The sequence below is a fragment of the Ambystoma mexicanum genome, chromosome 2p, assembly GCF_040938575.1.
Source record: "Ambystoma mexicanum isolate Mex_15411 chromosome 2p, UKY_AmexF1_1, whole genome shotgun sequence".
NCBI lineage: Eukaryota > Metazoa > Chordata > Amphibia > Caudata > Ambystomatidae > Ambystoma > Ambystoma mexicanum.
Window position 1 is genome coordinate 1,282,067,373 of NC_090923.1, and position 26,495 is coordinate 1,282,093,867.

The following is a 26,495-nucleotide window of genomic DNA, read 5'->3' on the forward strand; positions in this document are numbered from 1 at the left end:
TCTCGCTGATGAAGGCGCCTGCCCCGGTGTGGGAACTCGAGGTGGTACTGACTAGGCTCATGGGGGCCCCATTTGAGCCGATGCATCAAGCTCCGTTTAAGTTCCTGTCATGGAAGACCGCTTTCCTCGTGGCCATCACCTCTGCCAGGAGAGTAGATGAGATCCAGGCCCTGTCCTGCAAGCGACCTTACTTGAGTTTCCACAAGATGAGGGTGGTGTTGCGGATGCACCCCTCCTTTATGCCCAAGGTTCTGTCAGAATTTCATCTCAACGCACCCTTGGTGTTTCCGATGCCTTCATTGCTGACTCAACAGACTTTGCGCTCACTGGATGTGGCTCGAGCGTTGACATTTTATGTGGCCCGCACAAAGAGTTTCCGGAAGACTTCTCTGCTTTTTGTGAATTATGGTCCTGTGAACCATGGGAAGGCCTTGTCCAAGGCTTCCATCTTCAGGTCGCTCTCCGGCTGCATCACTCATTGTCACCGGTTGGCAAACCGACTGCTGCCTGGCCGCCCGAGAGCCCATTCTACCAGAGCGATCGCTGCGACAATGCGTTTGTCTGGTGTGCCCCTGCTGGACCTCTGCAGGGCTGCTACGTGGAGGTCTACACACACCTTCACGAAACTCTAGTGCGTCGACTGGACCGGTTTGCTTGAGGGTTATCCTGGTGCTTCTGTTGCACCTTGCCCACTCCCGTGGCTGTGTTATGTATATTCTGCTATATATTCTTTATTCATGAGCATGTGAATCCATGCCAGTCCCCATGCTGGAAAAGGAACAAGTTACTTACCTATAACTGTTGTTCTCCTGCATGGGTCTGGCATGGATTCACATGCGAACCCTTCCTTCTGCCCTCTGTGGCGACTCTTGGTCATACTTCCACTTTGTGCTACCAAATCTGAAGTGTGAGATGGTTCATATGCCAGGATAGACAGGATGTTAAAGGCGGGGGTGTAGCAATAATATTCAAAGACTCTCTGGATCTATGGAAAGTTGATTCCATCAAAGTCTATAACAGTGAAATCTCCACATTAAAATTAGACTACATGCTGAAAACACCATGAATCTTCCCGGGAGGGGATAGCTTAGCAGCAACGTACGTACCTCGAAAGCAAGACGACACGAAGCAACACAGGTTCGATCCCCGGGTCCGCAATTAGAAGGCGTTCCAAATACGCAACTAAGACAAAAAACCCCCAAAATATTTATATATCATATTCTTGTATACTGACCACCCATTCACATGAAGAATTTTACTAGTCAAATCTGTGATCATCTTCTTCTTTTAGCCTTCTTGAAACCGTCCTCTAAAGTTTTATGACTTGGAGATTTTAATTACTGGCTACTGGATAAAAAGGATTTGCAAGCAAAGTCATTTAATAGGGCTCTCACTGACTTGGGTTTCTGTTTGTTGAGCTTCCTACATACATAAAAGGAACACACTTCATTGGCTGGTGGGACATAATGCCACCCTCACCAACCAGAATGTTAGCCCTTGTCCTTGGTCTGATCATTCTTTTATTCACTTTGAAATCATATCGAAAAGAAAGTCATTAAGAAGAAATTGATTGCCACTATAACTCGCTGCAGAAATCTTAAAAATCTGACACATGAATCATTGGATCCATGGCGTAGTTTATTGCGGCCAAATTTGAATGATGAATGCTCCGTAAATGAAATCACCAAGGTATATCAACACACTCTTCAGGAAGCAGTGAATACCTTAGCAAAATAAGAAGATTCTACAAAAACAGACTAACTCCTGGATCTCCCCAGACCTTCAGAAAATCAAAAGCCTTAAAATTAAAGCTTTGGACAAATGGAAAGGCTCACTGTCAGATCTTTATAAAGAAATTTGTAAAGCATGTGTAAAAAGTTTCAAAAAAGCTATTATAGCTAAGAAATCCTATTTAGATGACCGTACAGCCAAGGCACAATCCCAACCCAGGGACCTTTTTAAAGTTTTTAAAGAGTTGGAAACTACCAAACAGAATAATGTTGATATGATCGTTAGAGATGCCAATTGGTGTAACTCAGTACAAGAGGCCATGAAATTAAATATTTTATTTATATTGCGCTTGACACAAGTGTTTCAGAGCGCCATGGACACAAAACTGAAGAAAATTAAAGAGGGGATTGCTTTGTCATATAAGACCATCATTAATAAAGACCTGAACATCACTAATTTGAGTCATAGAGAATGGAAAGTTGAAGAGCGATTCACCTTCAAACCTATATGCAAAGCCGAACTTGCATTGATTGAGACACTTAAGCCCTCGAATTGTAAAAGGGACATATGTCCAGCTCTAGTTCTTCCGCTCTGATCACTACTCTCTGTAGGTTTGTGAACACCTCATTCAGGGACTGTTGCGTGTCCTCGTCTATCAAACACCCCTGGTTAACAGTTACTGGAGAAAAAAAAAACTGTTAACCACCTAGCGATGCGTTCAACTATCGGCCCATCTCCAATTCCCCCTTTCTTTTGAAGATTCTGGACAGGGTCGCAAATTCTCACTCATCTGAGATCCTTTAATATATTGAATCAGCGGCAATCCAAATTCAGAGAAAATCACGGCACAGAGACAACTTTGCTGGACTTGAAGACCAGACTTTGAAGGGATTGTGTCCTCCGACGTATTCCTTATCTTCGATATCTCTTTCCAGCTTTGCTGGCCTCGGAATTTTTTTTCTCTAGAGGGCGCTGCGTGTCGACGTCCGCCGAGTCGATGTCCCTCGACAGCTGCCGTATCGACGTCATCCTGCCTATAAAGGCCGCGCGCAGCATCCGTTGCTCAGTTCCGTTTTTCCGCGCTTACTCAGTGCCTCGGAATATCGTTGCTCAGTTTTCGTAGAGAATTAATCCAATTTCCTTGAGATATTTGATCCATACTCAATGGCTTCCTCTTCGGAACCGACGACCCCTCGGTCCGCCTTTAAAAAATGCTGAGACTGGGAAAAAGATGTCGCTGACTGACCCTCACAGAGTTTGTCTGTGGTGTTTGGGAGCTGAACTCCATTGTTCGGAGTGCGAGGACTGTATGTCCATGACAGCTAAGGCCCTGAAGGAGCGTAGGGGGAAGCTGGAAAAAGGTAAGACTTCAAAAGCTTCTTCTTCCTCGACGAAGTCGAGACATTCGTCTCCTCGTCACCATTCGCGCTCCAGGTCTCGAAGCGAGTTCCATCACTCCTTGAGATCGAAGCACTCGAAGAGGAGACGTCGAAGATCCCCTTCTTTGTCCTCCTCTTCCTCTGTTTCTCCTAAGAGAATCCCTTGCCCCACGTAACATAGTTCCTGGGCTGAATGGGAGGAATTCCGCAAAAATATGATGAGCGTCTTCGAGAAAGTGGCCTCGACCCCCTCGAAGACTGCCGAGAGCGATGCTCTGCTCGAAAGACCCGAAGGTCTAAAACGCTGCGAGTTTCAGTACCCGGCGAAGGAAGCTTCTCGAGTGCGTCACGAACCCTCGAGTAAAGCTATGGCGTCGAACCCTTCTTCGAAGGTTCCGTCGACGCCGAGGTCGGTGTCTTCGACGCCGTTGTCGAAGGGACCTTCGACACACGGGTCTGTCGACTCGACGCCATCTTCAACACCGGCGTCGACGCCAAGGAAAGTCACGGTTGCGGCGCACCCAGTGGCTATCCCCAGGTCTTCGATGACGATGGCGTTGAGATTGTCGACATCCTCAAGCAGAATCCCAATTCTATCGAGGACCTCGAGGCCTCCGCCTTTGTTTTCGACGCCACGTTCGAAGCCTTCGGCATCGACGTTTTCGAGGCCGATTACAACAAGTTTGGCACCCTCTGCCTTGGAGATGGGTTTCACACCCTTTGTGAGTTCAGACCAATTGAGAACTATGTCCTCAATTATGGAAGAGGGAGAACTATCTGACCAAGAAGAGACATTTGAGTTGCAGGGAACTGCAACCCCAGTTCAAGAGGAGTTATCCTCAGAGGAACGCAGATTAAAGGAACTCCATGATTCCTTACATGAGGCAAGTGGGTTAGACACTTCCCCTGAGGTGGAGTTTGCTAGGCCAGACCCGGGGGAGCCTGCTGAAACCCCCTATAGAGCCTTAATGGCCAGGATCACAGAATTTATGGTGTGGTCAACACCTTCACAGGCTTTCCAACAAGATGACTTCACGGATATTCTTGATAAAGGTCCACAGGAGGATTCTGTAGTGCCTTTTCATAAAGCTCTTCAAAGGAAAATCATGACGAACTGGGAAACCCCAGATGTCGTCCAGGCAGTAAATAAAAAACTGTCTACTAAATACAGGGTATCTTCTGCAGACCCGGAGTTTTTGTCCAAACATCCATCCCCAGAAAGTCTGGTGGTACAGGCAGCATCTTCTACTGACATCAAGACTGCTTACCCTACCGTCCCACAGGACAGGGACGATAAAAAATATGATGCTATGGCAAAGAAAGTTTTTTTCGGCATGTAGCATGGCGTTAAAATCTATATTAATGCTACTTGCACCCTTGCTAGATTCAGCCATACACTTTGGGAGTGTGCTTCTACAGCGGCTGACTGCATGCCGGAGGGAGAAGAAAGGGAGGCGTTCCTAAATATCATACAGGACGGTAAAGACGCTATGTGCAAATCCCTCCAGACCGGCATTGATTCGGCTGACAGTATCAGCAGAGCAATGGCGTCAAGTACAACAACCAGGAGATTCGCTTGGTTGAGAAAGTCTGGTTTTGCCCCAGATGTGCAAGCCAGGCTCTTGAACATGCCATTCGATGGCTCTTCTTTGTTTGGGAAAAAGGCGGATGACAGTTTAGAAAAACTGCAAACATCAAAGGCAGCAGCAAAATCGCTAGGCGCTGCAATCCGTCAGACACCTTTTCGTTCCACAGGATCCTCTGCGAGAGGCAAGTCCTTTCGCTTCTACTCCGCATTCGGAAGAGGTAGAGGACGACCGGCTCAAAGGGGACAAAGAAGAACTACCCGAGGTGGACGGGGTAGATATTCAAAAGCCGCAGCAACAGCAGGTGCCTCTTTACCATCAGCATCTGCATCAGCCGCCCCAAAACCACTCTGAGGACTTCCCTCACAAGACACCTGTAGGAGGCAGGTTAACTCAATATCTGGCGGAATGGCAGGCTATCACGTCAGATGCTTGGGCATTGGAGACAGTTGCACAAGGTTACTGCCTGCCTCTCCTACACATACCTCAGTCATCCACCGGGGATCAGCTCTCAAAAAGCTCCAGATCCGCTCCTCTTGCAGGAAATTGTAGACCTGCTAGAGAAAGGTGCCATAGAACCGGTACCTGGAGCGGAGAGGAACAAGGGCTGGTACTCCCCTTACTTTCTCATTCCAAAGAAAGACGGAGGACTGAGACCCATCTTGGACTTGCGAGAATTGAACAAATTCCTCAGGAAAGACAAATTCAAGATGGTAACTCTTTCTCAGTTCCTTCAGGCCCTTCAGTTCCAGGACTGGTTGGTATCTCTGGACCTTCAGGACGCTTATTTCCATGTGCCTATCCATCTCAAACACAGGAAATACCTGAGGTTCGCAATTGGCAACTCATTATCAATTTCGAGTGCTGCCATTTGGGCTGACCTCCGCCCGAGGGTCTTCACCAAGTTAATGTCGGTAGTGGCTGCAAGTCTAAGGAGGGAAGGGATTCACGTCTACCCCTACCTGGACGATTGGTTGATCAGGGCTGTTTCTTCGGAACAAGCTCAGATCCAGCTAAATCACGTTTGCCACTCCCTTCACAGACTGGGCTTCTCCCTCAATTTAAAGAAGTCACAAATGATACCATCGCAGAGACTCCAGTTCATCGTAGCGATCCTGGACACTTCCCTGGGAAAAGCCTCGCCACCAGAGGTGAGGGCTCAAGATATTCTACAGATGGTTACCAAGTTCCAAAATGCCCAACGTCTCCCAGCCTTCGACTTTTTGAGGTTGCTAGGCCTCATGGCATCCTGCATTTTCCTAGTGCCAGAGGCTCGCCTGAGAATGAGATCCCTCCAGTGGGCACTGAGAACTCAGTGGTCACAATTCTCAGGGAGAATGACAGATCTTCAGGTTCCCGACAGGGTGGCTCGAGACCTTCTGTGGTGGGCCTGTCAGGAGAACATTCTGAAAGGAGAGCAGTTTTGGCAAACCTGGCCGGAGATGACAGTAGTCACGGATGCCTCACTCACGGGGTGGGGAGCCCACGCCAACGACTTTACCATCAGCGGTCGTTGGTCTCCATCGGAGTCCAGACTACATATCAACCTGTTAAAGCTGAGGGCCATCAGACTTGCGCTGAAGGCGTTCCTGCCATCTGTACAAGGAAAGAATGTCCTGATAATGACGGACAACACAGTGGCCATGCATTACCTCAACAAAAGAGGAGGCGTAGGATCACTACCTCTGTGCAGAGAGGCGATGCAGCTCTGGTTTTGGGCAATCCAAGAAGGAATCTCTCTCGGCAGTTCACCTAACCGGAGAGAAGAACTTGACAGCGGACGCTCTGAGCAGGCAGAGCACAGTCTCCCATGAGAGGGAACTAGCTCAGGAAATACTTCAAGAGATCTTCGCCCTTTGGGGAACCCCTCAGGTGGATCTGTTCGCCACCAGTGTCAACAGGAAGTGCGATCTGTTCTGTTCAAGGGAATTTCCCCCGAGAGGAGCTCTGGGAGACGCGTTCATAGTGGACTGGGAGTTTCCGCTTCTGTACGCGTTCCCACCGGTCCCGGTCATTCCTCAAATGATCAGGAGGTTGAGAAGATTCCGGAAAACCATGATCCTAATTGCCCCGGATTGGGCCAGGAGAACGTGGTACCCGGACCTTCTAGACTTGTCCATCTGCCCTCCAATTCGACTTCCACTCAGAGAGAATCTGCTCTCACAGAAGGGAGGTCAGGTTCTCCATCCAGACATCAAAACCCTCAACCTTCACGCTTTGCTTCTGAAAGGCTGAGGTACAAGGATTGGGACCTCCCTGATGATGTTACGGAGGTGTTGCTTTCGGCAAGGAGGCCAGCAACAAAATCTTTATACCGCTGCCGTTGGAACAGATTTTGCAGCTGGTGTAGAGAAAAGAATATCGACCCCTTTTCATGTGGTACCAATGGTTTTGTCCTTCCTACTTTATTTAGCAAATTCAGGCCTTCAAGTTGGCACCATCAAGGGCTATCTCGCAGCGCTATCCATCTTTAAGCGCACTGCGGAAGAACCATCCTATTTCAAGTTACCCTTGGTAATACAGTTTCTAAAGGGGTTAACTAACGTTTATCCCCCAAGACCATGCCAGGTTCCCCTATGGGATTTAAACTTAGTCCTAACTTTCCTGATGGGCACACCTTTCGAACCACTTACATCTGCTAGAAGGGTGAGCGAGTTACAAGCTCTTTCTTGTAAACCCCCTCATACAATCTTTCACAAAGACAAAGTTGTTCTGGAAGTGAAGCCTAATTTCCTCCCAAAGGTGGTTTCTGAATTTCATATCACTCAGAAGATTACCCTTCCATCTTTCTATCCTCCTCCTCATCCGGGGAAAGAGGAAGAGAGGTTACACAGGCTAGACCCAAGAAGGGCTTTAAGTTTTTACATCAGTAGACTGGCTAGGATAAGACAAGCAGACCAGCTGTTTGTAGGTTACGCAGGTCACAAGCTGGGGTTACCGATAACTAAGCAGACCATTTCCAGATGGATCATTCTAGCCATTTTGGAATGTTATAAACTGGCAGGAAAAGAGCCCCTTCAAAATCTTAGGGCTCATTCGACTAGAGGTATCGCAGCTTCATTGGCCCTCAAAAGAGGAGTGCCGGTTAGAGACATATGTGCGGCTGCCGCATGGTCGTCTGTCCATACCTTTACACGGTTTTACAACTTGGATTCCTCCTCCAGTCAAGAGACTAGGTTTGGAAGGGCAGTATTGCACTCTATTCATCAATAAAAGGAAGCATGAAGTCAGTACTCCCACCTCCAATAACAGAATACTGCTATGGGAGCCTATCTAAGATAAGGAATACGTCGGAGGACACAATCCCTTCGAAGAACAAGTTACTTCTTACCTTGTAACGTTCTTTCGATGGGATGTTCCTCCGACGTATTCCTGATCGACCCTCCCATCCATCCCCGCAGTACTACTTCCCTTGTTGTTGCATCTTACGCTCCTTCAGGGTGATTAGTCTAGTCCAGAAAGAATTATTGTGGGCTACAAAACGGAACTGAGCAACGGACGCTGCGCGCGGCCTTTATAGGCAGGATGACGTCGATACGGCGGCTGTCGAGGGACATCGACTCGGCTGACGTCGACGAGCAGCGCCCTCTAGAGAAAAAAATTTCCGAGGCCAGCAAAGCTGGAAAGAGATATCTAAGATAAGGAATACGTCGGAGGAACATCCCATCGGAAGAACGTTACAAGGTAAGAAGTAACTTGTTCTTCTTTGGCATATGGATCAGGGGATACCAGCATGCTTATGGACCTGTCTGCCGCCTTCGATCTGCTGGACCATACGATAATGGTCACCAGGTAGGAGGAGCTGGCAGGTCTTGCCCCCTCGGTGACACAATGGGTTACATCTTTTCTTTGTGGACGTTAATGGAGGGTTAATAGTGTACTGGCTGACGCTAATCCTAAAGAGCTGGCCCAGGGAGTTCCGGAAAGGGCCTGTCTTTCTCCCATGTTCTACAATATTTTTACAGTGCCTTTCTTGGATTTCCTTGATAAAAATGGCATTCAGTTCACCAACTACGCTGATGACACCAATGTGTCATCCCTCTTACAGGCGTCTTTACAGATGATAAAGCCAACATTAACAGGCTCTATAGTTTAATTCAAAATTTGATGTGTACGAATGGTCTTGAGCTTAATACTAGCAAGACTGAAATTATGCTAGTGGGAACAAAAGTTAAAACACATAGTTTGGAAAAACAGTACACCCACCTACAGATTGATGGTTGTCCATAGAGAGAAAAAACGTCAAAGCTCAGTCTACCTTGACTGCAACCTGAACATGAAAGCTCAAGTTAGCAGTCTGGTAGCTTCAGCTGCATATTACATTAAGCTTCTATCCCACGCACAGCCTTTTCTCTCTAAAGCAAGTCGGGAAACTTTGGCATGTGCTTTAATAGGAACAAGAATGGATTATTGCAGTAGCCTATTGATTGGGCTACCTAATTGTGAGGTTAATAGGCTTCAGGTTATGCAGAATAATTCAGTGAGAGTCATTGTGTACCATAAGAAAAGGGACCACATATCGCATGCAAGAAGGGACCTACACTGGCTCCCGAACATTGAAAGGATGGTACTTCGAGTCAGTAATCACAATTTAAGATCTAACATTTGTTCTCAACTCAAAACCCTATATTTAAGTTGACTCAAGTGAAAAATTGAGCTTTCTATTCTACTGCTCCAGCATTATGGGATGGATTACCTCTTGGCTTAAGAAAAGAGACCTCTATAACGGTTTTCAAGAAGGAACGCAAGACTTTCTTTTTTAACTAATGAGACCCCCCTCTGAGTCGTCACCATTGACACTTCTCTCTTGTGTCACCCGTTTCGTGATTTTTGTCTGCTTAAGCATTAAGTCAGTGGCAGCGTTATACAAGTTATTAAAGTAAAGGGCAGTCATTGGCTGGGGCAGTATGACCCAGAGTACAGTGATTGTGAAATACAGTTTCTTAATGAAAGTGGACATGTTTTGTTTTTACAGAGGATTACCAGCCTGACAGAATATTCTTGATCATGTGAATACATGCCAGACCCATGCTGGAGAACAATAATTATAGGGAAATTAACTTGTTCCTTCTTCCACATTCTCACCTGGCATTTTTCTTGCAGCTACAAGATGCCCTGCAACCTAGTTGTGCTGCTGTTCCTGAACGCTAAACATAGGCTCTTGAAGATCCTTCTGACAGGCAGTTCATCTTTCTGTTTGTCTGTTGGATGTATTTAGCTTTGTTCCTCTGAATAATATGTTATGTTATTTTGCATTTATATAGCGCCTTTATAGACCATTGTGAATAATAGTCGTATACATTGATATTGATCTTAGTCTTTAGGAGTGCAAGCTTTTATTTCGATCAATTCTCCTTGAAGGGTCAGGTAGTTGGTTGGTCTATATTGTCAACTTAATTTAAAAATGATATGCATGTTAGTAATGGAGCTTCTGTAAGAAGAGTAAGGTATCAACTTTGTTTATACTTTTTAAAACACACTGCCCCTCTTGTTTTCTAACTTTCGAAATTGTGGTTTGGAAAACGAGTTAAAACACTTTTTATTTTACATAGGTAATCTCTGCAAGAAAAGGCGAGTTTGAAACTGGCTTTGAAAAAGGTGGGCAGACCAGAGAGCATGCCATGTTGGCAAAGACAGCTGGTGTGAAACATTTGATTGTTCTTGTAAATAAAATGGATGATCCGACAGTGAACTGGAGCCTTGACAGGTATGTTTTGTTGTATTTACAAATTGTTACCAAACTCCTGGGTATCCAGCTGATGATCGCCTAGTAATGTTTTTTGGCCCACTGCCTTAACCGGGTTTGGGGGTGTCAGGATTTATATAAAATGATTCTAGTGATTGTATCCTGTGACTTTGCACAATAGTTTCTTGTGTTATGTTTCATGTAAGCTTGATTCACTGGATTGAGGCAGAGAAATGAGTACCAGTTTCCAGTCTCATGGCCTGCAAACATTGTTAAGAATGTAAATCTTGTCGGTTTTATTGTCCTGCTGTTTTCACTCCGTGGGAAGGAATCGACAATGCAGCGTTTTGAAACTTGTGAATCTGTTTGAAGTACGTGCTGTGTATAGTCTGGCATCTTGTGGTTGGTCTGTTACTAAACTTCATTGACTTAAACTTTTACCTAGGCTTCGACCAGGGGTGCCAATGTTCAAATTATAACACAAACCTTGATGCATGTGACATCACAGGCACATGCCTGTGGGCTGTGCACTAGCCAGGCTGTTCTTTCTCTTACAAAAGTGATGGATGCAAAGTTTTAAATGTATCAAAACTGCTAGCATTGATCTAGGCAATTCTCCTTAGCACACATTGGTGGTAGCACAAGGACTAGTTTGCAACTGGCTGGTAAGAATAAGCTCATTGCAATGGTGAAAGTTGAGATTAATTCAAAGAAATGAAAAAAACACTTTTGTAGTGTCAGGAGGCTGCTCTTCTGGCTCAAGTCGTGCTACACCAAAGCAAGCTGTATTTCATTGCTTCTAGATTTTAACCTGCTTTCTGCTCCAGAATGTATTTGTTTTCATTTATTCGTATAATGGTTAAAGTGTGCAGTACATAAGGCCTTTCATACATGCATCTGATTCACATTGAATGCAATATATTCCATAGGGTTTTTCTGTTTTCATTTTAAAATGCAGTGGTTGGGTAAGATTTTCATAGTAATGATGCATCTTCCTGTCCTGGGTCAACCCCAGAACATTTTGCTTTTACTGGTAGATTATTTTTCCTTCTACCTCTGTGACTGGCAACCTTTTCCCACACTCGCAGAATCTTTTTCTCTTTTTATGGGCGTCATTATTTAGACTCTTCACTGTGTCTTTTTAAAGTTATCCTCTCTAACAATTTTTTGGCAATAAGGGGACTCCCCTTTTAACTTTCTCTGGCTGACCTTGTAAGAACTAAAGTTCCCAAGGGTAGAAAGGTTCTTTGGACCCCTTTTACGTTTTATTAAGTGAGACCAGCAGCCCCACCTTAAGTGGAGTGCTGGGGAGATACTGAGTATTCCCTTTCTCATTTTAAATGTAACATTTATATTACAAGGGCACACTTGGCTTCAATGAATGTTTGCAGTGATACCTTTTTATCAGTTCGGTACACCTTTACCGCAGGCTGTTTGCACACCCCTGTTAAAGGCACCCATCGGTGCTCATTTTACCATAATGGCCCCTGTCTTGTTTGTTCACCGTTTTAGTGTTCTTTGTTCTTTCTTGTTCCTTCCCCTGATATCCGGGGCGGGAAATTCCTTTGTGTGATTTTTATCTTCATCGGGAGTCCTGGGGAGTCCCCGCCCAGGGTCCAGAGTGTCAGTGAAGGCAGGAAGCGAGGGAGGAGTCCAAAACTCTGCACCCCTTTGGCTTCCAGCTTGAATGCGAGATTCAAGTTCAAACTGGAAAGCTGGTTGGCTGTCCTGAATGGATTGCAAGAACCCCTCCATCCCCCCAAGTTTGAATGTTGCAAGGGTGTTTGATTGGCTGGATCCTTGCATAAAAGTCTGAACCTGGAAGCTGAAGAGGTAGTCGACCACTGGAACCAAAACCGAAGAGGAAGATGAAGAATTTCCAGCTGAAACGATTTCCAGCGACCGGAGGGCCTGCTGTGTAACCAGAGCCTGCTTTAGCCCTTCCTTCCAATCGACCTTAGGACTCTGAGAACGACTGTTAAGCAAGATTGTATGTAGCAACCCTGTGGGAGACTACACCAGCCTTGTCCTGTTGGCAATAGGTAACCCAGCCTTTGGTATAGGCCTGTACTACACAAGTTGGTAGAGTGACTGAGCAGCCAGGCTTATCTCAAGAGGGGTCAATGTGATCTGTAGGGTTGTACTGTAGAGATTCACAGTGACATGTATTCAAATAAAAATTATACTCAAGGTTTCTTGATTAAAATAATGATTTATTAATTTAAGTCCCTTTTAAAATAAGCCTGCTTTAGAAGGGAGCAATATGCAACACATAAATACACTTCACAAATACAGTCCTTCAGTTAAGTAAGTAGATACCCTTTTGGGATGGCACACATACACTTCTTACACCCTGAGGTGACTTGAATTGGTAGGACACTGTGGGCATTAATATAGCACTTAAACACTTAAATGCAATACTGGAGTTATGGAAAAAGGAACAGTTTAGGGAAGGAAACAATGGTGAACAAGTTTCTCCAAACAGGTAAGCTCTTTAGAATTCCCCAATGAAATAGAGGTTAACCCTTTCCCAGCTATGCAAGTAGTTTATGCATGACTTTTTGGAGGGACAGATCAACACAAAGTCAGAGGGTAAGAAGAGTCTGTAGAGGGCCAGGAAAGTCAATGTCAATTGAGCAAAGTCTAGGGGAGCACTTCTTGAAGATAGCACTAAAGTCTTGCACAATGTTAAAGAGCGTTTTGTTGTATAAACTATCACTGTTGAGCCACAAGCTGGGAGGCTGGTGAGAAGCAAAGCTGCAAGCAACTCTGCAAAGGGCAGCAAATGCAAGTCTCCAGTGAGAGCAAGCAAGCTACACAACAAAAGCAAAGTAGCCCTAGTTACACAGTACCTTGAGTCTGAAGAAAAGTTTCTAGCTGGCTTCTTTTCCTGTTGTAGTCCTGCAGATCCTTGCTTCCTGGGCCTCAGTCGTGGGGACAAGAGGGATGACGTCTTGGGACACCTGCACTATGGTTTGAAGGTCGGAAGGCAGCAATGGGCACAATTCAGATCAGATCAGAAGCACTTTGCGGTTTCAGCTACTCGCAAATAGCACTGCCGCGGTTCTTGGACACCTTGTGGACTTTCCTTGCTTCTGGGGTCCAGCACTCTGTTGAGGTGGCTCAGGCTTGGTTAGTCCTGCTTCGAGGGAGTCCGGAGGATCATCCTGGAGCTCGGGTCCGGCTCAAAGGCGATCCACTCTTCCTGGTGTTCCTGTCCCCTGGCACTCGGTTCCTGCAGCAGCAGAGAAGTACAGCCAGCAAAGAGGGGTTCCAGGCAAGTTCGTCTGGGGGCTGATTGGTCCCACTGCCCACGGGGAGAAGTCGTTCTTTCTGGGCTTCTCTAGTCGATTAGAAATTCAGAGCTTCAGCACTGCAGCAGTGCTTCACCGGGCAAACCAACAGTGCTTCTCTGCCAGTTTCTTCTTCGGTTCCTTCGTCCAGTGGCCGACTCTGCCCTCCTTGCAAAAGACCTCACGTTTTACGTAAGTCTCTCCCATTCATTCACAGCCATGCGGTCACTCGCACAGCGTAGTGGCTCTCCTCGAAGGACAGCCAGCCGGCCAATCTCCTTTGGGTGCATTCCTGTAACCAAGGAGACCAAGCACAGGAAGTTTCGGCAACCTCCCTTGCTTCCTGCCCTGCCAGACAGGCTGGAGCCAGAAGTGGGCTTCACCAGTGAATCCCACCAAAGACGAAACTAACAAAGGGGCCAAACCTGGTTTGGCGCAGAGTTAAACTCAAGAAGGACCTTTCCAACAAGAAAGGGCAAAAAAAATAAGACTGTGGCCATTTTGACAAAATGGGCACCCATGGGTGCAATACTCCAGCTGCGAGTGCAGCCTGCGGTAAAAACGCACAATGGTAGGAAAAAGTAAACCACTACAACCAACCATTAAGTGTAGAAAGGGTAACATAAAAATGTTACATGAGAAGGTAGTCAAAGTGGATACTAAGTAACCCCTCCGGCACTCTATGTAAGATAATTTATGCTGGGTCTACAAAGAACTAGACCTTTTTGCTTTACTAGTAGGATATTTTTCATTAATACCTCTGTGTTAGGCAAGATTTGGAGTAATACCCTTTGGGTGCACTACAACAACATTGACCCTCTGGCAATAGGAACCCAACCTTTAGTATAAGTCTGTACTACACAGTTTGGTAGCGTGATTGAGCCAGCCAGGCTTATCTCAAGAGGGGTCAATGTGAGCAGAAGTGGAGTTACACAGAAATTCACAGTGACAAGTATCCAAATAAACTTACACACAAGGTGTCTTGATTAAACAATTATTAATTTAACAGTCAGTTTGAACAAGCCTTCGTCAGAAGGGGCAATATAATAGTAACACACAAATACACTTCAAAAATAGACACTAAGTGTCTCTAAAACAGTAAATACACATTTGGGATGGCACACAGACACTTCCTACACCCTCAGGTGACTTAAATAACTAGGACACTGTGGACATTAATATATCGCTGTTGCATTTAGAGCAGTACATAGAAGTATGGCTAAGAAAAAGGGTTATTATAATAAAACGAGATCACACACATATTCTGAAGCAGGTAAGTACTTTTGAACCCCCCAATGTAGAGCAAGTTAACCCTTTCCTGGAAGGAAGGTAAAAACACAGAATCGGAGGAGACGAGTCATTTGGGGAGCCAGGCCAAAGTCAATTGAGCAAAAGTCTAGGTGAGCTGAAGCACTTCTTACAGGTTGGTAAAAGTCTTGCACCATGTTTTAGAAGTCTTTGTAGAAAAGAAGAATCAATGTAGGGCCACAAGCTGATGAGACCTGTGAGGTAAAGAAGCTTGTTAGCAACTCTAGAAAAGCAACAAAGACAAGACTCAACTGAGATCAAGTAAGGCAACACAAGAGTTAAGTTCTCTCCGACTGTACAGTACCTTTTGGTTAGAAGAAATGGTTCCAGCTGGCTTTTGTACCTGTATGGGTCTGCAGATCCTGTTGTTCCTGGGCGTCAGTCTTGGGGACAAGAGGGAAGACTTCTGGGGACTCCTGCAACACAATGGGACACTCGTTGACAGAAAAGGACAAACTTAAATTCAGCGGCACTTCACGGTTTCAGCTGCTCGCGTCTCAGCAAATAGCACCACCACAGACTATCGGATACCACTCTGGACCTTCCTCGCATTTGGGATCCAGCACTCTGTTGTGGTGGCTCAGGCTTGGTTAGTCCTGCTTACTAGGAGTCCGGAGGATCTTCCAGCAGCGCGTGTCTTTCTTTAAAAGAGATGCACTCCAATCTGGTGTTCCTCTCCCTGTCTCCCTGGCCTTTGGTTCCTGCTACAGCAAGGAAGTACAGCCAGCTCCGAGAGGATGTCCAGGCGAGTTCACTTTGGAGTTGATTCCACCAACTCAGGGGTAGAAGTTGTCCTTGCAGGCTTTCAACGGGCACACAACGGTCCAGGAGTTGCTGCAGGCGCCTTCTTCAAGTACTTCTTCGGATTCCTTCGTCCAGTGGTCGACTCTGCCTTCCAAGCCAATAAGCCTCGCCTTTTATTCAGGTTTCTCCCATTCATTTCAGCCTAGCTGTCACACAGCAGGGTGGCTGTCCTTGCCGGACAGTCAGCCGGCCCATCACCTAAGAGTGCATTCCTGTCTCCTAGGAGACTAAGCACAGGGAGTTTCGGGCACTTCCCTCACTTCCTGCCCCTTACCAGACACTCTGGAGCCAGATGCGGGCTTCACTTGTGAATCCCGCCAAAGACAAAACAGACAAAGGGACCAAACCTGGTTTGACGCGCAGAGTAAATCTCAAGAAGGACCTTTATAAGAAGAAATGGCAAAAAATGACAACGGGGCCATTTTGACAAAATGGGCACCCATGGGTGCCCATTTTGACAAAATGGGCACCCATGGGTGCTTTTCCAAGGCTGCAATTGCAACCCGCGGTAAAAACGCACAATGGTACTAAAAAGTAAACCACTGCCACCAGCCATTAATTGTAGAAAGGGTAACATATAAAAATGTTACATGAGAAACTAGACAAAGGGGATAGTAAGTAACCCCTCCAGAACCCTATTGTAAGATAGTGTGTGCTGGGTCTAGAAAGTTACAAATGTAAGTAAATTCAATTTCACTTCTGTGCTCTTGGAAACAGTAATTTATCCAAGATAAGGTATTTAAACCTTTGCGATATCTGAAAGACTACCCTGGGCCACTGCACTGAAGGTGCTGTGTGACACAATGTAAAGATGATGCCTATGGAGTTGGTCAGACTCCATGCTTACAAAGAAACGGAGCTGGAATTACATAAAAATACGAGAGTGGGGAAAAGGTCTCACTCGCTTCAGGTTAAAAATTAGTCTAAAAATTCCGGCAAAGTTGCTGGGGGTCTTTAGGCTAGAGAGGAATTAGCACATTTCTGAGAATTTTCCCTAACACTGTGAGTGGGGGCCTTTTTCCACACTCACAGAATCTTACTTTTTTTCTGGGTGTCATTTTCTTGACCCTCCATAGTGTCTTTATAAAGTTATCCTCTTTAACGACTTATTCGCAATACGTGCCTGTTGTTGCTGGTTTGCCCTAGGGGCTCCACTTTTAACTTTCTTGTGCTAACCTTGAGAGAACTACAGTTCTCAAGGATAGAAAGGATCTTTGAGTCCCTTTTTACATTTTATTCTGTGAAGCCAGCACATCCCACCTTATGTGAGTTCTGGGGAGAAACAATGTATCCCCTTTCACACTAAAACTGTAACAAATCTGTTACAGGGACAAGCTTACCTTCAATGGCTTGTGGCAGTGATACCTTGTATTAATTTGGTACACCTTTACCGCAGGCTGTGTTCACAGCTGCAATACAGGCACCTAAGGGTGCTCATTTTACCAAAATGGCCCCTCTCTTTTTTCGCCATTTTAGTGTTTCTTGTCCTTGTCCCTTCCCCGCTCCTTCCCCTGACATCCAGGGCGTGAAATTCCTTGGTGTGATTTGTCTTTGGCGGGAGTCCCCTGTACTCCCCGCCCAGGCTCCAGTCTGTCTCTGAGGGCAGGAAGCAAGGGAGGAATCAAACTCCAGAGCCCTTTTGTCTTCCTCCTTGCCTGAATAGGGACAAATCCCAGTGGGGGACTGGCTATCCTGATTGGACAACCAGACAGCCCTTTGTTGTAAAATGCGGGCATAGAATGCAAAAGTTAAGTTGTAATTCCTGATAAATAGTGCGAACCTGGAAGCTGAAGAAAAATCGACCACTTGAACTGAAACCGAAGAGGATGATGAAGGAAAAGCGGCAGAGACGATTTCCAGCGACCGGAGAGCCTGCTGTGTAACCTGAGCCTGCTGTAGCCCTTCCTTCCAATCGACCTGGGCACTCTGAAAACAATGACCCTAACCCAGAGCATGGTGAGACCCACTAGACTCGAGGACCTGTATTTTGAGCCATACCACGCGTGGTTGCAAAATACCCTGGGACCTCAAGCCACTGTGCGGTGCAGTCTTCCGAATCTCGCTGAAACTTCGTGGGCATCCTGGTGGATCTCCAGAGACACGAATCGAGTCTGAAAATTCCCCTCAACAGAGTGTTGGACCTTTGCAACAACGAGAATTCAACTGCAATTTTCTGTCTTCTGCAGAACTGCATTCGGTTGCGAGGGAAACCTTGCCTAGAGCCTCCTTCATCGATCCATGCTGCAGAGACCCCTCGGAGGTCTTGTTTTCAGTCACCACGACAAGAAATCCATTGACTGGGTATTTGGCTGAAGTCCTCTTGCTGCAAAATCTTCAATGCTGAGGTACTGTTGGCTTGATATGTACTTACCTTAAGCCTGTTTGGAATTCTGTGTAGCTGTGGGTTGTTTTCTGTGATGGGTAGGCCTCTCATCCAGTGCACCCAGTCCCACTGCTAGAATCCTGCTAGGGTGTCTTCTGTGAAGCCCCTGGATCCTCTTCTAACTCTGAAGTAAAGTATTCCCCTGTTTGCCCAGTCTTCATAAGGAACTCTGACTTTTGCTACTTAAGAACCTATCCTGACACTGGCTGTTGGACACTAGATGCTAGTGACCTCCCTCCCCCTTCTGCCACTGAGAGCACTCATGCTCCAAGAATAAGGGTAAGACTTTTAAGGGATTGGGCCTTTTGCCTAGAAAAGAGAAGAAGTGTTTAAAAGTGACTTACTTGTAAAAGAGTTGGTTGGTAACTGTAACTCTGAGTGAACAATTAGAAAGTTTTAACTTACCTTGGATGTGTGATGCACTATTCTTAAAAGTATGGTTAACATCTTTTCTTCCTTAGGAACTGTTTTGCCATTCTAATAGAAAGTAGATGTGAAGGTATATTACTCTCCTGTGATTAGGTTGTGCCTCTTCCCAAAAGTAATGTGTTGGTTTCACCAGATTATTCCTGCAGCATAATTGTATGAGTGTCCTCCAACTGGGTCTTGCTTCCCCTGACTTGCTGCTAGCCTTTCCAGAATAAGTCTGGATTCGGTTGTTGCCTACCTAGAATAACTTTGAGTCATTCAGTAAAGTCTAACAGTAGGGTTTACTTTCCCTGTGCTATCTAACCCAGAGTCTGTGGTTCTAACTCTCCCTTTTCAGTCACTTGTATAGTTTGGAAAGATCTAACCTGGACTCCGTGTGAGATTTAAAAAGTATATGGGTTTAATTACCTTGTGTTAGCTGTGTGCCATCCAAAAATAAATTACCAGAGTTACTAATCTCAATCTGTGTTTCGCTGATCTCAAAAGCACCTGTAATTGAAGGTTTCATCCTTAGGTTCTACTCGCCTAGTATAACTGTGTGTTGTCACAAAAGTATTTGGAGGTTTTTACTGTACCTAGACTGTTTCCCCTATTCACCAAAGTATATTGTCTAGTTGACTGTGATTTGTACTGAGGTTCACTGTACAACTGGTATGGTCTTCTGCCCTTGCATTACTGAATGTAATTGTGATAGTAACCATTGGTTTTCACTCCCCAAGAATATGTGTGACCTATACTGAATGTGTATGAAAAGGTTTTGACTTCCCTAGAATTACTAACAGGTGTTCCAAATAAGGTTTATACTTTGGTCTGTGTACCTTCAAGTATAGTGTTGTGTTTTTATAACTGATTTCATACAATGTGTTAGTACTTATTTAACCTAGATTTATCTGGGCCTGTCTGTATTTAAATAATTTATTTCTATATATGTATAGTGTTTTATTTGGACCATTTGTATTACAATTTCATTTGTACTGATTCTACAGCCCTCTCTCCCTCGTAATATAATATCTGCTCTGTCTATGCTACCATGAACTCGGGTGGTACATCTTTATACTAAGAGTGGAGTCCTGTACTGCCTCAGTTGAATGGTTTTACTAAGCCCTTGGTTGGACTTCAGAAAAACTGCTCTAATAAAAGGTAAGTAAAGTCAATTTCACTTCACTACTCTTGGAAACAGTAGTTCATCCAAGAGAAGCTATTTAAATCTTAGCAGAAATTCTCTCTCTCTCTCTCTCTCTCTCTCTCTCCTACTCTCCTACTCTCCTACTCTCCTACTCTCCTACTCTCCTACTCTCTCTCTCACACTCTCTCTCACACTCTTTCACTCTTTCACATAAAAATGAAAAGTCCAGCAAAAGAGCTGAGAGTCTCTAAAGTAGAAGGGGAAATAACACAGAATTGAGAATTCTCCCTAACGACGACCACCCAGAGCCTGGTGAGACCACTAGACTCTGGAATACCAGCATTTTGAGCCATCCCAGGCCCGTGCTGCGACCTTGCGGGCTGCAATACTCTGGGACCTCGACCCATTGTACAGTTCACGGTCTTCCGAATCTCGCTGAACCTTCGTGGGCCTTCAGCTGGATCTCTATAGGCACTATTCCAGTCTGAAATGTCCCCACACCAGAGTGCTGGACCTTGCAATCAACGACAATCCAACCAGCGATAATCTTCCTGTGCACCTGAAAAGTTGCCAAATCCACAGAACCGCATCCAGTAGCAAGGAAAACCTTGCCTAGAGCCTTCCCCATGATCCTTGCTGCAATAGTGCTTAGAGTGTCCTGTCTTCGATCTTCTTACTGAAGGAATTCAACTACTAGGTTTTTGGCTGCGGATTCCCGATGTAGTCCTGCTGCAAAAACATTGTCTGTGCTGAGGTACTGTGCTGGCTTGGGTATTTACTTACCTTATGTTTCTTGTGATTCCTGTGTAGTTTTGGCTGTTTACTGTGATTGGGAGGCCTCTCATACAGTGCACCCAGATCCCCTGCTGGAACCCTCCTAGGGTGTCTTCTGTAACTCTGAAGTAAAAGTACTTACTTGTTCCAACAGTCTTCCTTAGGAACTCTCCTTTTGCTACTTAAGAACCTATCCTGACCTGCCTGTTGGACACGAGACCCTAGTGACCTCCCCCTCACTCCCTTCTGCCACTGAGAACACTCATGCTCCAGGAATAAGGGAAAGACTTCTAAGGATCAGGCCTTTTGCCTAGAAAAGAGAATACGTGTTTAAAAGTTCTTGCAAAAGAAGTTGATTGATAACTGTAATTCTTAGAGTGAACAGTTACAAAAGTTCTTACTTACCTTGAATGTGTGTTGCACTATTCTGAAAAGTATATATTAGGTTAAGTTGCTCACCTGTGACTTGGTTGTACCTTTTCCCAAAAGTAATGCTGTTGGTTTCACTGCACTATTCCTGTTTGGATAAATGTATGAGTGTCCCCAACTGGGTCCTGCTTCCCCTGACATGCTGTTAGCCTGTCAAGAATAAGTCTGCATTGGGTTTTACTTATCTAGAATAACATTGAGTCATTCATAAAGTATAACACTGGGTTTTGCGTTCCCTGGTCTGTTTTAGACAGACACAAAAAGAGTCTTAGGTTTACACCTACCTGCTTTAGGGTTACACCGCCTTCTTATAGCTCCTGTAAAAAGTGTATAGGTTTTACTTACCTTGAGTATAACTGTTTTATCCTAAAATAAGTTTGTTATTGCTTCCCTTAGTCTGAACTGAAAAGCAACTGTAATTTTACACTCCAAGGTCCGACTTCCCTAGATAACTGTTATCCTGAATCAGAGTTATAGGTTTATACTGTTCGTAGGATTTGCGTTTCACTAGATCAGAAAAGTATATTGTCCAGTTGATATGACTGTGATTGCTTGCTGAGCGTCAAGGTACAACTGATAGGGTCTACTACCCAGGTATTACTGAAAGTAATCTAAAAGGAACTAATGGTTTTGTCTTCCCTGGAACTCCTGTTAGGTGTTCCAAATAAGGTTATATGATTTGGTCTGTGCACCTTTAAGCATGGTATTGTTTTTATAATTGTTATATATAATGTGATGGTACTTATTTCCCCCAAGATTTATCTGGGCCTACTTGTATTTAGACAAACCATTTATTTTTACAATACATAGTGTTTCAGTGTTTCTTTGGACCATTTGTAGTACAGTTTAATTTGTACTGATTCTACAACCCTCTCTCCCTCCTAAAATGAGCCTGGCTGCTCTGTCTACACTACAATGAACTCAGCTGGTACAGCCTTATACTAAGAGTGGATTCTTGCACTGCCTCAGTTGAATGGTTTTACTAAGCCCTTAGTTAGACTTCAGAAAAACTGTCCTAACAGCAGTTAAACTGCTTTATGTAACATGAACCATATTAAGTAGCCATTGTTCAGTACAGTCATTTGTTTTGTATGTATCGTGAATAATCTGGGTCTAGTGCATCTCAAGTGTATGCAGTCCCTACCAGTTTTCATTCATGTGTGCAGCCTGCTCATATGATATATTAATGAGATCTCATTACCATTCATATATCTGGATCATCGATCGGTTGTGGTCATCCCCTTGACTTTAGCCCCTTCATAGAACATTAGATGCTTCATTCCTATATCATGTAATGCTCTGCATACCGACAATGGGTAGTTCCAGAACACCAGCACTTTCCACAACACCCGTAGGCAACAGGTCCTTCTGGTAATATCAGTTCTGATGCTTGTTAATCTGCTTAGAATCACATCCTGTGCATATGGTTCCGATATCTAGTGGTAACCACAGAGTATTGCATCTTGTCTTTCAGGGACCGAAAGGGGACGTCGGCATAGGCGTGTCTGTAACACTATCCCTGTAGTGACATCTAGTGTATCCAAAGTCCCTCACGTGCTGAGGTCCCTTAGATTGTTTTTTTTTCCGGCCAGATAACTGGTTGCCCTATAGCGGAGCTCTTGCATAAGAGACATTGTTTATCGTTATACCGACTTTGTCGGTTATTCCCTTATAAGTCACTTCGACAAAGACTGCGGGAAGTTTCTATGGCAGTGGATTTCGGCGCCTAAGATCCGGTGGCTGAGGCAACCACATGGCCGGGCCCTCTGGCCGGCCTACACAGTAGGCAGAGTGGAGTCGGGGTGGCCATATCTTTCCTTATGTCTTTCCTCTTCCCCCTCTTTGCCCTCTAGGTGTGGTCATCCTTGTTTGTACCTTTCGCTATGGAAAGGACTCAATTTAGGTTCTGCCCTAAGTGTAGGGTCAGATACCCGTGGAAAGACCAGCGCAGAACGTGTAATACTGGTCTCCCCTTAGATCACGACGAGAAGCGGTGTGCAGCTTGTAAGCTCCTTCAGCCCAAGACCCTTAAGGAGCGCTGTGTAAAGCGGTGGGCCGCATACGGTATGTCGCGGGCTGAACCCTCCTCCCCACCACCACACCCGGCGAAAGTAATGGGAGGGGGGGCACCTCTGATGAACAAACATCTGTATCGGATGTTATAGAACTTGAGGCAGACACTTCTAGGTCCACCACACCCGTCCCTGACCCTTCAAGGTCTGACACAAGTCACGCTTCAGGGACAACACCCATACAAAAACCACAACACACTAACCACACAACCCCACCACCAATTTCGACAGTTCGTCGAAAAAGGTGAAGGCGCCAACAGGGCCATGGAAAATGTCGGTGGATTCCTTTAATTGGGTAGATCAGCAGCCTTCCCTGCATCCGCAGGAGTGTCTTGCGACTGGGCACTCCAAACACAAGGGCGCTCCCCCTAAATTGGGTTTACACGTAGAAGCGCGTTAATTCGACGCTCTGACGGTCCCTAAAGGCCTGGTAGGCCTAAAACCTACTACTAGGCCTCCAGGTGAAAAATCTACTGCTAAGCCCTCTAATGCCGCGGTAGGCTGTAAATCTTCCGATAAGCCTTCGAACCAGTTAACTCATGCCGATTCGGCAGAGATCGAAGACAGCGTCGCAAGAATTACTTTTGCGGTTGGGCTGGTACCTACACCGTCGAAGCGCATGGAGCAGGCCACAGACAAGTCTAAAGACACGCCATGGTGCCCCGATACTCGTGAAAACTACGAAGACAGTTGGGAGCCTCTGTCCAACACCCTTAGGGGATGAGTTTCGACGCCAAAGGCGGAAAACGTTTTTCCACCTTTAGGCCCTTCTGGTTCCTCTAAGCGTACAAGGGAGAAATTTGAAGGGTGCATGGATCATCTTGGAAACAAATTTCATTTTTTTAGAACAGCCTTCCCCTAAGAGATCTCGTGCGGAACCTGTTGTAAGATAGGCCACACGTTTTCAAGAAAATCTTGACTCTCAGCCCTCGGTTTCTGCCCATCAGGAAGAGGTGGTCCAGATGGACACTTCTCAAGACATCTGCAGCGAAGAAGACCCTTCCTTCCTGCAGGACTACACTGAGGACCAGGCGGATGCCATGGACAACTGGAAGGAAACCCAGCAAGTGGAAACGGAGCCATGGACGCTCCCCATACAAGATCAGGACACTGATGCTCAATGCCTGGATTCACCCCATCCACCACGGCTCGCTAGGCCTCGCCTGTAGACGATCGAATGGCCTTCAATGCCATTTTAAGGAAGGCAGCAGATCACTTTCAGTTCACTACTCAAGAGGCGGTAACCGAACAAGACTTTGTGGAGGACATTCTCAAGGAGAAACCCCTCTCAAGCCAAGCTATTCCCATCCTTAATTCTGTTAAAAGAAGATTGGCCCCCTCCTTGGTGTCGCCAGCTCAAACCAGGGCAGTGAACCCAAGAGTGGTAAAGCTATTTCGGCCAGCCCCTTCGGGCCCTCAATATATTAAAGGCCACACCACCCCCAAACCCTTGGTAGTGACTACCACCCGGAAACGGGTAGGAGTACCCATTGCTACGGGGGAGGCACCTCCGGATAAGGAATCCAAGAGGTTGTACGCCCTAGGTAAGCACGTTACCTCGGCAGCTGAATACACCACACCCATAGCAAATAACACCACGCCGCTGGCGAGTTATGCAGACGGTCAATGGAACCTGGTACAGGAAGGTCTCCAGGAGGTTCCTGAATCCGTTGGGTCCAGGCTTCTCACTATTGTGGCCGAAGGCAGGCAGGTAAACCAGAATATCATCAAGAACACTCTGGACACTGCTGAGACAGCAGGCAGGTCTCTGTCCCAGGGCACTTTACTCAAGTCGCACGCTTGGCTTCGTAACTCGGGGTTCAAACCTGAAACACAGACCGCTCTTATCAACAAACCCATAGAAGAGACCAATCTCTTCGGGAAAGCGGTCGCCGATGCCCTGGAAGACGTTCAAGAAAGAGCATGACTCTTAAATCCTTGCAAAATATAACTCGGAAACCTTCCCTCCCAAATGGGAGGTGTTTCTCGTCGGTCCTTTCGAGGGCAGTCCCGTGCAAATCAGAACTACAGCACGGGAAACTATAACTCTGGACAAACATCAGGAAGCCCTGCCTACTACCCTCCAAGGGGTCAGCGACGCGGGAAAGGCAGAGGTAGAGGCCCCAATCCCAGAGGAGCCGCAGCCTCTGGTCAGAAATGACCTTCAGATCCAGGTCCCCTCCCATGTCACCCCGTTTGGGGGGTGTTTAACATCTTTGTTCACGGCATGGGAGGGGATAACTTCAGACCAGTGGGTTATAAAGACGGTCACCCACGGGTACTTCATGGAATTCAGCCAACCACCACAGTTAAGACCACCACGCTCACGGCGCCTCTCACCGGACCATCTGCAGATACTGAATCAAGAGGTGGAAACGCTACTGGGATAGGACGCCATAGAAGCCGTCCCTATTCTTCAGGTAAAAGAGGGTATTTATTCAGTGTACTTCCTTGTACCCAAAAAGGACCTCACCATGCCTCCTGTTCTAGACCTGCGCCCAGCGAACAAATTTATAAAACCTCAAAAGTTTTGTATGGGAACGCTACAGGAAGTGATCCCACTGTTGAAACAGGGGGACCACATGGCAACATTGGACATGAAAGATGCATACTTTCATATTTCAATGTTGCCAGCATACAGGAAATATCTAAGGTTCATGATCGAGGACAGGCATTTCCAATTCAAAGTGCTCCACTTCGGCATCGCCTCGGCACCATTGGTGTTTACAAAGGCTCTGGCAGTAGCGGCAGCACATCTGTGCAGACTATCTGTCCCGGTTTACCCTTAACTCAACGACTGGCTCATAACAGGGGACTCTTACGACACATGCTTTTTGAACACCCAGAAAACCATAGACCTTATGTGCAGACTGGGATTCTCCATCAACGAGAAAAAATCCAGTCTAGTCCCAAGTTAAGTAAAACAAATTCTGGGGGGTCTAATCCGGACGAAGGACTGCCTCGTCTTCCCCTCCAACGAGAGGGTTGAGAACATGCTTTTTCAGATGCCTCCATATGTAGCCAGTCTGGAGGTGACGGTACACAAAGCCATGGGTTTACTAGGGATGATGGCATCATGCATATACTTGGTTCCCCACGCGCTGCTGCGCATTTGCGTCCCATGCAAGAGTGGCTCAACAGCCAGTGTTGTCAGTCCAGCGGACAATGGGAAGATCTGCTAGTTGTCTCGCCAGCCCTCGTTCTCTCTCTGCAGTGGTGGTCGAGGGAAGAGCTCTTGAAGGGGAAAACCTACACCACCCCTGCAGTGGAAGCCACTCTCACGACAGACGCATCTCTCACGGGGTTGGGGGCTCACCTGCTTCAGCAGACAGCGCATGGAGTGTGGTTCCCACAAGTAGCATCCAACCATATAAATCTGCTGGAGCGATTAGCGGTGTTCAAGGCATTGAAAGCTTTTCAGACGCAACTACAAGGGAAGACAGTGCTGGTTCTGACAGACAGCACCACAGCCATGTATTACCTAAACAAACAAGG

General features: G+C 46.0%; 1 protein-coding gene across 1 annotated transcript in view; it reads left to right on the top strand.

Annotated features, from left to right (window-relative positions):
* The window catches only part of GSPT1 (G1 to S phase transition 1), a 647,462-nt gene that overhangs the window by 247,734 nt on the left and 373,233 nt on the right, over positions 1-26,495 (top strand). The window contains exon 8 of the mRNA XM_069645596.1: positions 10,249-10,403. Within this exon, the coding sequence (XP_069501697.1) occupies positions 10,249-10,403 (155 nt within the window). The remainder of the gene's footprint in view (positions 1-10,248; positions 10,404-26,495) is intronic.